This window comes from Thalassophryne amazonica, chromosome 9 (genome assembly GCF_902500255.1).
Source record: "Thalassophryne amazonica chromosome 9, fThaAma1.1, whole genome shotgun sequence".
NCBI lineage: Eukaryota > Metazoa > Chordata > Actinopteri > Batrachoidiformes > Batrachoididae > Thalassophryne > Thalassophryne amazonica.
Window position 1 is genome coordinate 58,200,174 of NC_047111.1, and position 12,936 is coordinate 58,213,109.

Here is a 12,936-nt window from a genome sequence, read left to right on the forward strand (position 1 = left end):
CCCACGGTCAATGTAAAGTTTCCAATTCACCTCACCTGCATGTCTGTGAAAGTGGAAGGAAGCCAGTGAACCCGGAGGGAACCCACACAAACATGCAAACTCCACACATAAAGGCCTGGGTGGGAAGCAATCCCATGACTTTGCTGTGAGGCAACAGTGTTTAACCACTAAGTGTTACCCAGCAGTTTATAATGTTTGGTAAATCTTCCACTATCTATAGGATGCATTTCCACCTATTAAAATGAAAATTCTCCCTCAAAGCAGCTTACTTTACCACACTATCTATAACTCTAACAGATAAATGGTTTATCACTCTTCAATCATTCCATTTTTTAGAAAACAATAAAACATGAAGTGAACTTACAACTTTGCAAGAAAAAAAGCAAATTCCAAGGAGGTTTAGATGCACCAACTGTTCTTTTTTGTTTTTTATCCACTCAGCTACACTATATAGTGAAATGGATCCATCAGAGAGACCAGAAAGCCTCTTGGTGAGAGCTGAAACAAATACACTGTAATAACAGTGCACTTTGCAAACACCATTTTCTTGGTACACTTATTAAAATCCACAACTGCTTCAAAAACACCATAATTTGAACTCAGTCAGCCTGGTGAACTGTAAAAGAGATCAGGAACTCAACATTGACACATACAAATACACTGCTATCTGGTATAATCCTAATTTTTTTTAATTAACTGATATTCATCTTTATAACAAAACATTATAACAAAACATGGGCAGAAAAGTCCCCATCTTCAGCATCGCTTTCATATCAATCACTTCTCATGCTTAAATGAACTCAGAAGTTTAGATTTGGGTGAAAGCCAGGTGTTCAAACTTAGATTTTACACATTCATAGTAGAGAAGCTTGAATCTTCGACTGGACTGCGTTGCTTGACGTGAGGACGTTTCGCTTCAAATCGCAGAAGCTTCCTCAGCTACAATTCTTGCTCTGGTAGTCTGACTTCTGTCTTGACTCTTGTAGAGAAGAATAAACAGACGCCACAAAAGCTGGAGTTTTAAACCTAACCAGACCCCTCCTACCGAGAGGCAGACTGCTATAGGCTAGTGACTAAACAATAGCTCTAATTGTTGTAATGTAATTGTAATTGTAATGTTTATTCTTCTCTAGAATTGTAGCTGAGGAAGCTTCTGCGATTTGAAGCAAAACGTCCTTGCATCAAGCAACCCAGTCCAGTCGAAGATTCAAGCATCTCTACTATGGAAATAACCTGGACAACTGGGAACCTACACAGAAACATTTTACACATTCATACACCAGCTAACAACTATTTCTGTGGAAATGTTTAGTGGCTTCATATGCAGAGAATGAACCACCACTGCCTTTTTTCTCTGACCTTTTTTTTCCCCTCTGTGTACATTCTTGGTCTGGTGGTGGTGGTTACTTCAAAGCAGTTAATTTAAAATGCATCCAAAAGTCACATTTTGAGACTAAAAGTGCCTCTGATCAAGAACGTGGTTAGACTAGAATCCACATATGTCTGGCTTTTCCCATATACAGAACCACTAACTCTGTCAAAAGGCTCCACCTTCCATTCCTTCTGCTTGATGTGAATGAGGGAAGGAGCTTTGAAGAATACACTTCTGAATTATCTACCAGCATCCCTCAGCTCATAAATATCTACCTTCTCCTGCATCATAACAGTTGATTGTTGTCTTTCTTCCAGGAGCACTGACTGAATGTTACGATGAACTGGGGAATCGATACCAGCTCCCTGTCTACTGCCTGTCCCCTCCAGTCAACATGATTGAGGAGCGCTCTGATGAGCCTGATGGTTCTGATCCGGACTCCGGGGCTGCTGATCCGTCCACGGGCAGCATTAGCGACCCCAGCTCAGGAGGGGAGTGCCAGCTTCGGCTACGGCTTTCCACAGGTCGCGATCTCCGTCTGGCTGTGCGCTCCACCGATACAGTGGGCATGATGAAGCGCCGTCTACAAAATCAGGAAGGTGTGCCGGCTGCCACCCAGCGCTGGTTTTTCTCAGGGCGACCACTGACAGACCGGCTGCGTTTGGACCAGCTCAACATCTCCAGGGACTACGTAGTGCAAGTCATTCTCAGCCAGCCGCTGCCAATCCCAACATTCACACCAGGACATACAGCAGCGGCATCTGGACAAGGCACTGCAGGAGGAGTGACCACACCGTCACAAGACCCCACGCCAGTGGAGAATTAGGTGGGCGTGTTGGTGGATTGGTAGCAGAAAAGACAACAAATGACATTGAGGGATGGGAGAAAAATGTATTTTCTACCACTCCCTTCTCTACTTTTGATTGTTTTATCAGGTTTTGCTGAGAAGGGCTCTGTTTGGGCGAGCAGAAGCAAATGAACTCTTGAATTGAGAAGACTTCTTGTCAGTTTTATATTTGGATATTCTGACATTTTTGAAGTGTTCCTATGGAATCCAAACGACAGAGAACTTTATGTTTTAAAGGGTTTCTTTTGCAACACTGGTATACGAATGTTTCTACATTTACTTTTTCCTTTTATGTTTTGCGGTCAAGCAAACCTGGTAGCAGGATTCTGTTTCCGAAGATACAGGGATCCATATTGAATTTATGGCAGACTGGACGTATTCCAAGCTGCCACTGGAGTAGATGCTTTATACAGTCAGAGATATCATAACAATAAACATTAAATGGTCAGTGTGTGTGTGCGTGGATGTTCATACACGGTCAGAAAACACCCACACTTACCAATGTGGTAAAATGGTGCAGTATGATTTTTTTTAACTTATTCATACGGTGGCACCAATGTTGCAGTCTCATGCATTGCCAGTTTGTGATCATTTAAACAAAGCGTTTTTGTCATCAAAGCGAAGACTATGCAGTTTTTAAATAATTTATCTGTTAAATTCTGCAGGATTGAAAAAAAATTGTGCAGTGAATAAATGTGATTGACTCCCACCTTTTGAAACCTTATTTTGCCATTTTAAAAGTGCTAAATCATGCAAAATCTCTTTGCGCTATCAGGCTAGATGGTCAGGAATTGCTGGACACAAATGTACAGCTCTAACAAACAGAAGGCTTTACTGGTGTGGATAGCAGAGGTTGGTACACGAGTTGGCAGCCCAGGAAAAGCAGCAGTACAAAAATCACCAGGCAAAAAGGCGTGGTCAGTGCAACAGGCTGGAGGTTAGGAACACAGGAGACAGGCAGGACTGTGGAACGAAGGTACACAGCTGGAGGCACAAGGCACAACAAACTGACGAAGAGCTAACAGACCCAGTGAGCTTATATAACCCCAGGTGGTAATCAGGAAATCAGGAACAGGTGTGCATGGAAATCACCAAAAGCAGGTTGTGGCCAGAGAGAGAGAGAAACACCCACCACCAAGAACCAAGAGAAAGACATGAGAAGTTGAGACAGGCCCAAGCAGAAAAACCCAGCAAGAGAATGAACAAACAAAAACCAATGAACTGAGAAAAATAACAAACAGATCAGAGACAAGAAATAAAACAGTTAACAAACTCAGACCATGACATGTGCTACCTTATCAACATCTGTGACGTCACGCAATTCCATATTTGGAGTCCTGCTTTAATTTGCATTGTGTGGCACACCTGCCCAGTCTGTGGGAGACGCATGGAGGTGTCCCCCGCACTCTGATAAAAGAGAGGGTGTAGCCAGGAACAGAGCCTTTCCATTTAAAGTGATGGGCACTGAAAGAATACTTTTTAAAAAAGGATAGCAGTAGTGTTTTCAAACAACCAAGTACAGCAACTTGCGTGACAAAAATGTTTTTTTTTTTTGTTTTTTTTTGCTTTAGTAAACACACTGTCAACTTTTTTAATGAGCTCTACGAACTGAAGCTCAAACAAAAGACACTATCTGGAGAAAAATCATGAACAGAAGTTCTTCCCTTTTCCTGTGTGTGTCCTTCCTGTCATTTCACAACTTCCTTCTGTTAATTCATAAGAAAGGAGAATCTCCACAAAAACAGAGGAGTTCAGTGGATGAAAGCCAGTAAAATCTGGCGCTTTGAAGGAAGTGTTTCAGTGGTTTTCCCAGTTTTACATCAGAGTGATGCTGCAGTATTGACCCTGTTCAGCCGCTGTTGGAATAAGGAAGGATTTTTTGTCATCCTGCCAACAATTCAGTCACATTGTTAATTGTCAAGTAAGTTCTGAAGCATTGTTGCAGAGGAAGGACAAGTAATGACTGTTAAATGTCAAAAGACAAGCCTAGGGGAAGTGGATGTGAGATATCTTTGAGGTATTAAATCTGCTGTCATAATTGTTATGGAATTTAAAATACGGTAGTGGATTTGTGGGAAATCCCCTGTGCATGTGCATCATAGCTGACAGTGTCTTGAGTTTTCATTTTCTGTGGTTTCATACCTGCACATGACTGACAGAAAATTAGGTGCTTCTCACCGTTACATTAGCGACGTTGGGAACATGCATTAGAGTTTTGATTGGAAAGTTTGTAGTTTGGTGCAGCTGTGTTCCATCCCACAGTCAGCGCTCAGAGGCACGGAAGAGCAGCGTTTGATTGCGTCAGGTGAACAGTGTTGTTGGGCCTGAAGGATCTGTGCTTGTCATGGCTGCTCCTGAAGAAGTCAGCTCATGCATTTCAGGCGAAGGACAACTTCACGTCAATATTCAGATATTCTTCACATCAAGGCTGTTGTGTTCTACTTACTGTGATGAATTGCATCGTACGAGAGAAGTCCCTTTTCTACAAATTACAGAAAGGGAAATCAAGGACCTGTTGTAAAGCTTAAAATAAACTCAAAACTGCATTTTTAAGGGGAGTTAACACATTCTTGCATTTTATTTTGTAGTGAAGTGATGAACACATTTGTGTATTTTATGATTATACATACACACATTTTCAACCGATTATACTGGATATCAGGTCGCAGGGTCAATAGCTCCAGCAGGGGACCCCATGTTTCCCTTTCCCGGGCCGCATTGACCATCTCTGACTGGGGGATCCCGAGGCGTTCCCAGGCCAGTGTGGAGATATAATCTTTCCACCTAGTCCTGGATCTTCCCTGAGGTCTCCTCCCAGCTAGACGTGCCTGGAACACCTCCCTAGGGAGGTGCCCAGGGGACATCCTTACCAGATGCTCGAACCACCTCAGCTGGCTCCTTTTAACACCAAAGAGCAGCAGCTCTACTCTGAGCTCCTCAAGAATGACTGAGCTTCTCACCTTTTCTTTAAGAGAGACACCAGCCACCTTCCTGAGGAAAACCATTTTGGCTGCTTGTACCCGTGATCTAGTTCTTTCGGTCATGACCCAAATGTCATTGGTGACAGTTGGAAGGAAGACTGACCAGTAGATCGGAAGCTTCACCTTTTGGCTTGGCTCCCTTTTCGTCACAAATGTACGGTAGAACGAATGCAGTACCATCTCTGCTGTGCCAATTCTCCGCTCAGTCTCACGCTCCATTGTCCCATCACTCGTGATCAACTCCTTCACTTGGGGCAAGACCTCATTCCATACCTGGAGTTGGCAATCCATCAGTTTCCTGCTGAGAACCATGGCCTGAGATTTAGAGGTGCTTATCCGCATTCCAGCCGCTTCGCACTCTGCTGCGAACCAACCCAGTGAATGCTGGAGGTCACAGGCCGATGAAGCCAACAGGACCACATCATCTGCAAAAAGTAGTGATGAGACCCTCAGCCCGCCAAACTGAAGACCCTCCTCCCACTGACTACACCTCAACATCCTGTCCATGAATATCACAAACAAAATTTGTGACAAGGTGCAGCCCTGGCGGAGGCCAACCCCCACTGGAAACAAGTCCGACTTACTTATGGATTACATGCACCATATATTTCTGGTGGTTGGTTGGAAGGAACTAGGGGCTTTTTACCTATTTTTCATTGTTCAACAAACTTTGGGAGAGTGTTGGGGATGGGGACCATCTGTATCAAGTTTGAGTGAAGACCAAGATCTTAAAGGTTTGTGTGTGACAAAACCAAGGCTTTGGGATTTTTGGAGTGGTGGAAAACAAGTCGAGCAAAGGCCTTAATAAACCAAGTCTATTTTCAAGACCATGAGTTTAGACGAACATCATCCCTGTTAATATTCAAAAGTGTAGTTTCTCTGGGGGAGCTGGTGTCAGCCTGAAGTGAAAATGTAAAAAAAACAAAAAAACATAGTAGACCAAAACTGAATATGTTGAAAGTCTGATGGAAAACCTGTCCCAAATCAGCATCCAGTTTCATCTTGGTGACCGTGTGGAAACGAGAAGCTGAAGGGACCTACTATGTAGCTCAGCATGAGTCAGCAAAATTAGTGTTGTTTCCTCTGAGTTACTAAATACCCTCTAACACAATCATAATATAGCGCCATTTAACACAATGTGAATTGATTTATTTACTGTACTATAATTTTTAACTAATGTGTATAGTTATTCTAATCCATGACAGAGTATAATTTTTTTTAGAATTTCAATACTGAGACAAGACTAACTGAAAAGATGGTCTTGAGTACTGCGCTATTGGTCCTAATGTGAGGTTACATGTTAGACATCAGGTGGGTGTTGGACCATTTAAAGAGATCATACTGTACACCTGTTCAACAAGCTAATATAGGTCACCAGCTGTAGTACAACACTGCTGTTTTTTAGTGGGTTCTGTTAATAGTAAACAAGTGTCACGTTAGCTCACTCACCCTATAGACATCTTGAGGCCTGAGCGTATAACTCTGTTGCATAAAGCAGGTGAGAGTGTGTGACTCCATCTGGACGTCACAAGTTACTGTCCCAGCCAAGGCTGATATCTATTTACAGCTGAGCAGACTTGGACAATGGAGATGAAGTATCTTGTGCAAGGACACAGGTCACTGGGGATCAAACACAGGTCTATAAATTGATTGTCCAAGTCATCCCATTGAGCTGCCTGCTCGCTCAGAGAGGCTTGTAATGCATTCATATTGCACCAGTGTTATCTCCATTCCCTGATTTTGTTTTTGTGTTTAGTGGTGGAGAAACTAATAAGTACTTTCTTCTTGGACTAATACAGCGTTGATATTATACAATTATAGACTTTTGATGAGGTGTACCCGTGATTATGCGGACCTGGTCAGGATGGAAGCCTTTATTATTACTGTCATACTGCACCGACATCCCATCGATCGACTGGAGATGCCTGTTAAGTCCGTGGCGAAGAGTCATCCTGCTTGTTTTCTTATAAAGTTCACTATTCGGCTGTCTAGCTTCCGCGTAAAATCGACCGAGTACTCCGTCAAGCATCCGTCTGTCATAAGTTTCAAAGTTGGGCACATGTCCCTTTTCAGTGACGTACTTGCAAAACAGGTTGGCTGCTGACTGTGTATTTCTGCAGGTGTTCTTCGCATCTTTTTCATGTAAAATTCACTTTGGATGGAGCAGCTCTCATTTCTAGAAATCTGGCCAATTTTATGAAACCCTCCAAACCGTGACTATCCAGGGTTGGGACCAGGAAGCAGAGTTGTAGTCTTACACAACTCTCTGCAGCTTCTCGCCCCCTGCCATCCCCCCAATACCCCATCCCCGCAGAGATGGTGCCTGCTCCCAGACCACCAACAACCAGTAAAAATCTATTTAAGCATAAAAATTCAAAAAGAAAATATAGTACCTTCAACTGCACCACAGACTAAAACAGTTAAATGTGGTTAATTAAACATTAGGTCTCTCTCTTCTAAGTCCCTGTTAGTAAATGATATAATAATTGATCAACATATTGATTTATTCTGCCTTACAGAAACCTGGTTACAGCAGGATGAATATGTTAGTTTAAATGAGTCAACACCCCCGAGTCACACTAACTGTCAGAATGCTCGTAGCACGGGCCGAGGGGGAGGATTAGCAGCAATCTTCCACTCCAGCTTATTAATTAATCAAAAACCCAGACAGAGCTTTAATTCATTTGAAAGCTTGACTCTTAGTCTTGTCCATCCAAATTGGAAGTCCCAAAAACCAGTTTTATTTGTTGTTATCTATCGTCTACCTGGTCGTTACTGTGAGTTTCTCTGTGAATTTTCAGACCTTTTGTCTGACTTAGTGCTTAGCTCAGATAAGATAATTATAGTGGGTGATTTTAACATCCACATAGATGCTGAGAATGACAGCCTCAACACTGCGTTTAATCTATTATTAGACTCAATTGGCTTCGCTCAAAATGTAAATGAGTCCACCCACCACTTTAACCATACTTTAGAGCTTGTTCTGACTTATGGTATGGAAATTGAAGACTTAACAGTATTCCCTGAAAACTCCCTTCTGTCTGATCATTTCTTAATAACATTTACATTTACTTCAATGGACTACCCAGCAGTGGGGAATAAGTTTCATTACAGTAGAAGTCTTTTGGAAAGTGCTGTAACTAGGTTTAAGGATATGATTCCTTCTTTGTTATGTTCTCCAATGCCATATACCAACACAGTGCAGAGTAGCTACTTAAACTCTGTGAGTGAGATAGATTATCTCGTCAATAGTTTTACATCCTCATTGAGCACAACTTTGGATACTGTAGCTCCTCTGAAAAAGAGAGCCTTAAATCAGAAGTGCCTGACTCCGTGGTATAACTCACAAACTTGCAGCTTAAAGCAGATAACCCGTAAGTTGGAGAGGAAATGGCGTCTCACTTATTTAGAAGATCTTCACTTAGCCTGGAAAAAGAGTCTGTTGCTCTATAAAAAAGCCCTCCGTAAAGTTAGGACATCTTACTTACTCATCACTAATTGAAGAAAATAAGAACAACCCCAGGTTTCTTTTCAGCACTGTAGCCAGGCTGACAAAGAGTCAGAGCTCTATTGAGCTGAGTATTCCTTTAACTTTAACTAGTAATGACTTCATGACTTTCTTTGCTAATAAAATTTTAACTATTAGAGAAAAAATTACTCATAACCATCCCAAAGACATATCGTTATCTTTGGCTGCTTTCAGTAATGCTGGCATTTGGTTAGACTCTTTCTCTCTGATTGTTCTGTCTGAGTTACTTCCTCCAAACCATCAACATGTCAATTAGACCCCATTCCTACCAGGCTGCTCAAGGAAGCCCTACCATTAATTAATGCTTCGATCTTAAATATGATCAATCTATCTTTATTAGTTGGCTATGTACCACAGGCTTTTAAGGTGGCAGTAATTAAACCATTAGTTAAAAAGCCATCACTTGACCCAGCTATCTTAGCTAATTATAGGCCAATCTCCAACCTTCCTTTTCTCTCAAAAATTCTTGAAAGGGTAGTTGTAAAACAGCTAACTGATCATCTGCAGAAGAATGGTCTATTTGAAGAGTTTCAGTCAGGTTTTAGAATTCATCATAGTACAGAAACAGCATTAGTGAAGGTTACTTCTTATGGCCTCAGACAGTGGACTCATCTCTGTGCTTGTCCTGTTAGACCTCAGTGCTGCTTTTGATACTGCTGACCATAAAATTTTATTACAGAGATTAGAGCATGCCATAGGTATTAAAGGCATTGCGCTGTGGTGGTTTGAATCATATGTATCTAATAGATTACAATTTGTTCATGTAAATGGGGAGTCTTCTTCACAGACTAAGGTTAATTATGGAGTTCCACAAGGTTCTGTGCTAGGACCAATTTTATTCACTTTATACATGCTTCCCTTAGGCAGTATTATTAGAAAGCATTGCTTAAATTTTCATTGTTACGCAGATGATACCCAGCTTTATCTATCCATGAAGCCAGAGGACACACACCAGTTAGTTAAACTGCAGGAATGTCTTACAGACATAAAGACATGGATGACCTCTAATTTCCTGCTTTTAAATTCAGATAAAACTGAAGTTATTGTACTTGACCCCACAAATCTTAGAAACATGGTGTCTAACCAGATCCTTACTCTGGATGGCATTACCCTGACCTCTAGTAATACTGTGAGAAATCTTCGAGTCATTTTTGATCAGGATATGTCCTTCAATGCGCATATTAAACAAATATGTAGGACTTTTTTGCATTTGCGCAATATCTCTAAAATTAGAAAGGTCTTGTCTCAGAGTGATGCTGAAAAACTAATTCATGCATTTATTTCCTCTAGGCTGGACTATTGTAATTCATTATTATCAGGTTGTCCTAAAAGTTCCCTGAAAAGCCTTCAGTTAATTCAAAATGCTGCAGCTAGAGTACTGACGGAGACTATAGAAGGAGAGAGCATATTTCACCCATATTGGCCTCTCTTCATTGGCTTCCTGTTAATTCTACAATAGAATTTAAAATTCTCCTTCTTACTTATAAGGTTTTGAATAATCAGGTCCCATCTTATCTTAGGGACCTCATAGTACCATATCACCCCAATAGAGCGCTTCGCTCTCAGACTGCAGGCTTACTTGTAGTTCCTAGGGTTTTTAAGTGTAGAATGGGAGGCAGAGCCTTCAGCTTTCAGGCTCCTCTCCTGTGGAACCAGCTCCCAATTCGGATCAGGGAGACAGACACCCTCTCTACTTTTAAGATTAGGCTTAAAACTTTCCTTTTTGCTAAAGCTTATAGTTAGGGCTGGATCAGGTGACCCTGAACCATCCCTTAGTTATGCTGCTATAGACTTAGACTGCTGGGGGGTTCCCATGATGCACTGGGTGTTTCGTTCTCTTTTTGCTGTGTATGCACCACTCTGCATTTAATCATTAGTGATTGATCTCTGCTCTCTTCCACAGCATGTCTTTTTCCTGGTTCTCTCCCTCAGCCCCAACCAGTCCCAGCAGAAGACTGCCCCTCCCTGAGCCTGGTTCTGCTGGAGGTTTCTCCCTGTTAAAAGGGAGTTTTTCCTTCCCACTGTCGCCAAGTGTTTGCTCACAGGGGGTCGTTTTGACCGTTGGGGTTTTTCTGTAATTATTGTATGGCTTTTGCCTACAAAGGGCCTTGGGGCAACTGTTTGTTGTGATTTGGTGCTATATAAATAAAATTGATTTGATTTTGATTTGATTTGATTCTTCGCTCATAATTTCTTTGTTCGCTTTTTGTTTTGTTTTATGTTGCACTGTGAAAATTGAAAACAAAGTCGCAGATCTGATACGTGATCCGGACTGAATGTCATGGTAACGGTCTGATTTGGGAAAACATCAGACCGGAAATCAGCCAATCACAGCGTGCGTACCGTTTGTAGCCATATAATAAAAATGGTTACATCAGAGAATTGTTGATGGCAGTACAATTCAAGTGCTAACAACAATGGCATACTCGTGGTTCTGCGGAGGGCATGTGTGAGAATGTCATCACTTTCGGCATCCCTGAATTCTCCTATAGGCTTCTAAGAATAGTGCAACTTTTATTAAGATCAACTTAGATTTCTATAGCGTTTTCCATTGAACTCAAAGATGTTTTATACATAATCTGATCAGGATGAGAATCGTCAATACACCACCCTCCTCTCACATTATAGACAAACACATTCATACCTACAGCCAGTTTAGAGTTTCTTCTTCAGCTAATCTGCATTTCTTTGGAAATGGGAGGAAAGTGGAGTGCCCAAAGAGAAGCCACGCAGACACAGAGAGAACATGCAAACTCAACATCAAAAGGAACTGGGCATAGGTAGATTCAAACCCCAGAGCGTCGTGCTGTGAGGCAACAGTGCCAACCACTATAACACCTCACCGACAAAATTTGTTGCATCGCCAGTCACGTCTTTGTGATGGAATAAAGCAAATTAGGATTATCATCCAAGAAAACACGTCAGATCTTGTGTTGAGTCTCCCTTCTGGAAAACTGTCACTGGAATTTATCACCTTCCATTTAAGAAAATCTTTCTCTGTTCCTAAATAGTTTGGATATATCTGTCACTGTCTGAATACCTATGGACCTGACTGGTGCAATTGTGTTAATTCACTAGCACATGTAACAATGTTAAATTAGGTTTGTAAACGTGTATTTTTTAAATTTAATTTATTTTCATTTATATAGTGCCAAATCACAACAAAGTTGGCTCAAGGCACTTCGCACAAGTAAGGTCTAACCTTAGCAACCCCCAGAACAAGCACACAGGTGACAGTGGTAAGAAAAAACTCCCTCTGATGATTTGAGGAAGAAACCTCAAGCAGACCAGACTCAAAGGGGTGACCCTCTGCTTGGGCCATGCTACCAACACAATAGACAATACAAGAAATTATACAGGAGATTTTGGGAGTCCATGCTGGTGCACAAGATGGGAAGCCTGCAGAAGAAAAGATATGGTATATGGCTTACTAGTAACATGCAGTGAAAAAAAGGATTGAAAAATGTACGAGGTCTGTTAGAAAAGTATCCGACCTTTATATTTTTTTCAAAAACCTGATGGATTTGAATCACGTGTGCTTGCATGAGCCAACCTTGAACCTTCGTGCGCATGCATGATTTTTTTCACGCCTGTCGGTTGCGTCATTTGCTTGTAAGCAGCCTTTGTGTGAGGATGGGTGGAGTCTCTCGTTTTTTCTTTGCAAGGAAATGGCGGAACGACTGGAGCAGCGCGACTGTATCAAATCTTGCCACAAACTGGGCGACAGCCAGGTGGAAACTATTGAAGTCTCACAGAACATGTTGTGGCATGCCCAGCTCGTCAACCATTCGGAAGATTCAGACGGCTTTCGGTGGCTTTTCAGTCGTGTGACTATCCGAGAAATTGTGGACAAACTGGACATGTCAGGGCATGTCCTGTGATGCTTCAACACGGAGGCGCTGTTGCTGCGCCATCAACTTCGTGCCGATGAATTTCGCCGGCACTCTTTTCATGGCGAAATCTTCTGTCACAGTGGAATGTGCCGAAAAAGTGCTGATGTTCACCTCTTCCGCAATTTCTCAGATAGTCACACGACGGTCCCGCATCACCACAGCGTTCACTTTGGAAATGATCCGGTCGTTTCAGCGTGTTGATGCCGATCGGAGCGTGGCTTGCTCTCCACCGTTGTGCGGACGTCTTTAAACCGGTTGTACCGCTCCTTAATCTGTGTGATGCCCAGAGGATCGTCACCGAAAGCCATCTGAAT

At 42.1% G+C, this 12,936-nt stretch overlaps 1 protein-coding gene across 2 annotated transcripts in view; it reads left to right on the forward strand.

The window, feature by feature from the left end:
* ubtd2 (ubiquitin domain containing 2) overlaps positions 1–2,928 on the forward strand; it is a 49,064-nt gene extending 46,136 nt beyond the window's left edge. The window contains exons 3-4 of one of the 2 annotated variants that reach the window (XR_004562673.1): positions 1,690–2,288; positions 2,324–2,928. Coding sequence is in view for 1 of the 2 variants with exons in the window: in XM_034178109.1 (XP_034034000.1) it covers positions 1,690–2,198 (509 nt within the window). In the remaining variant the exon portion in view is untranslated. Of the gene's footprint in view, positions 1–1,689 lie in introns of both variants that reach the window. The other variant, XM_034178109.1, reaches the window with a different exon arrangement.
* The last annotated feature ends 10,008 nt before the right edge of the window (positions 2,929–12,936 follow it).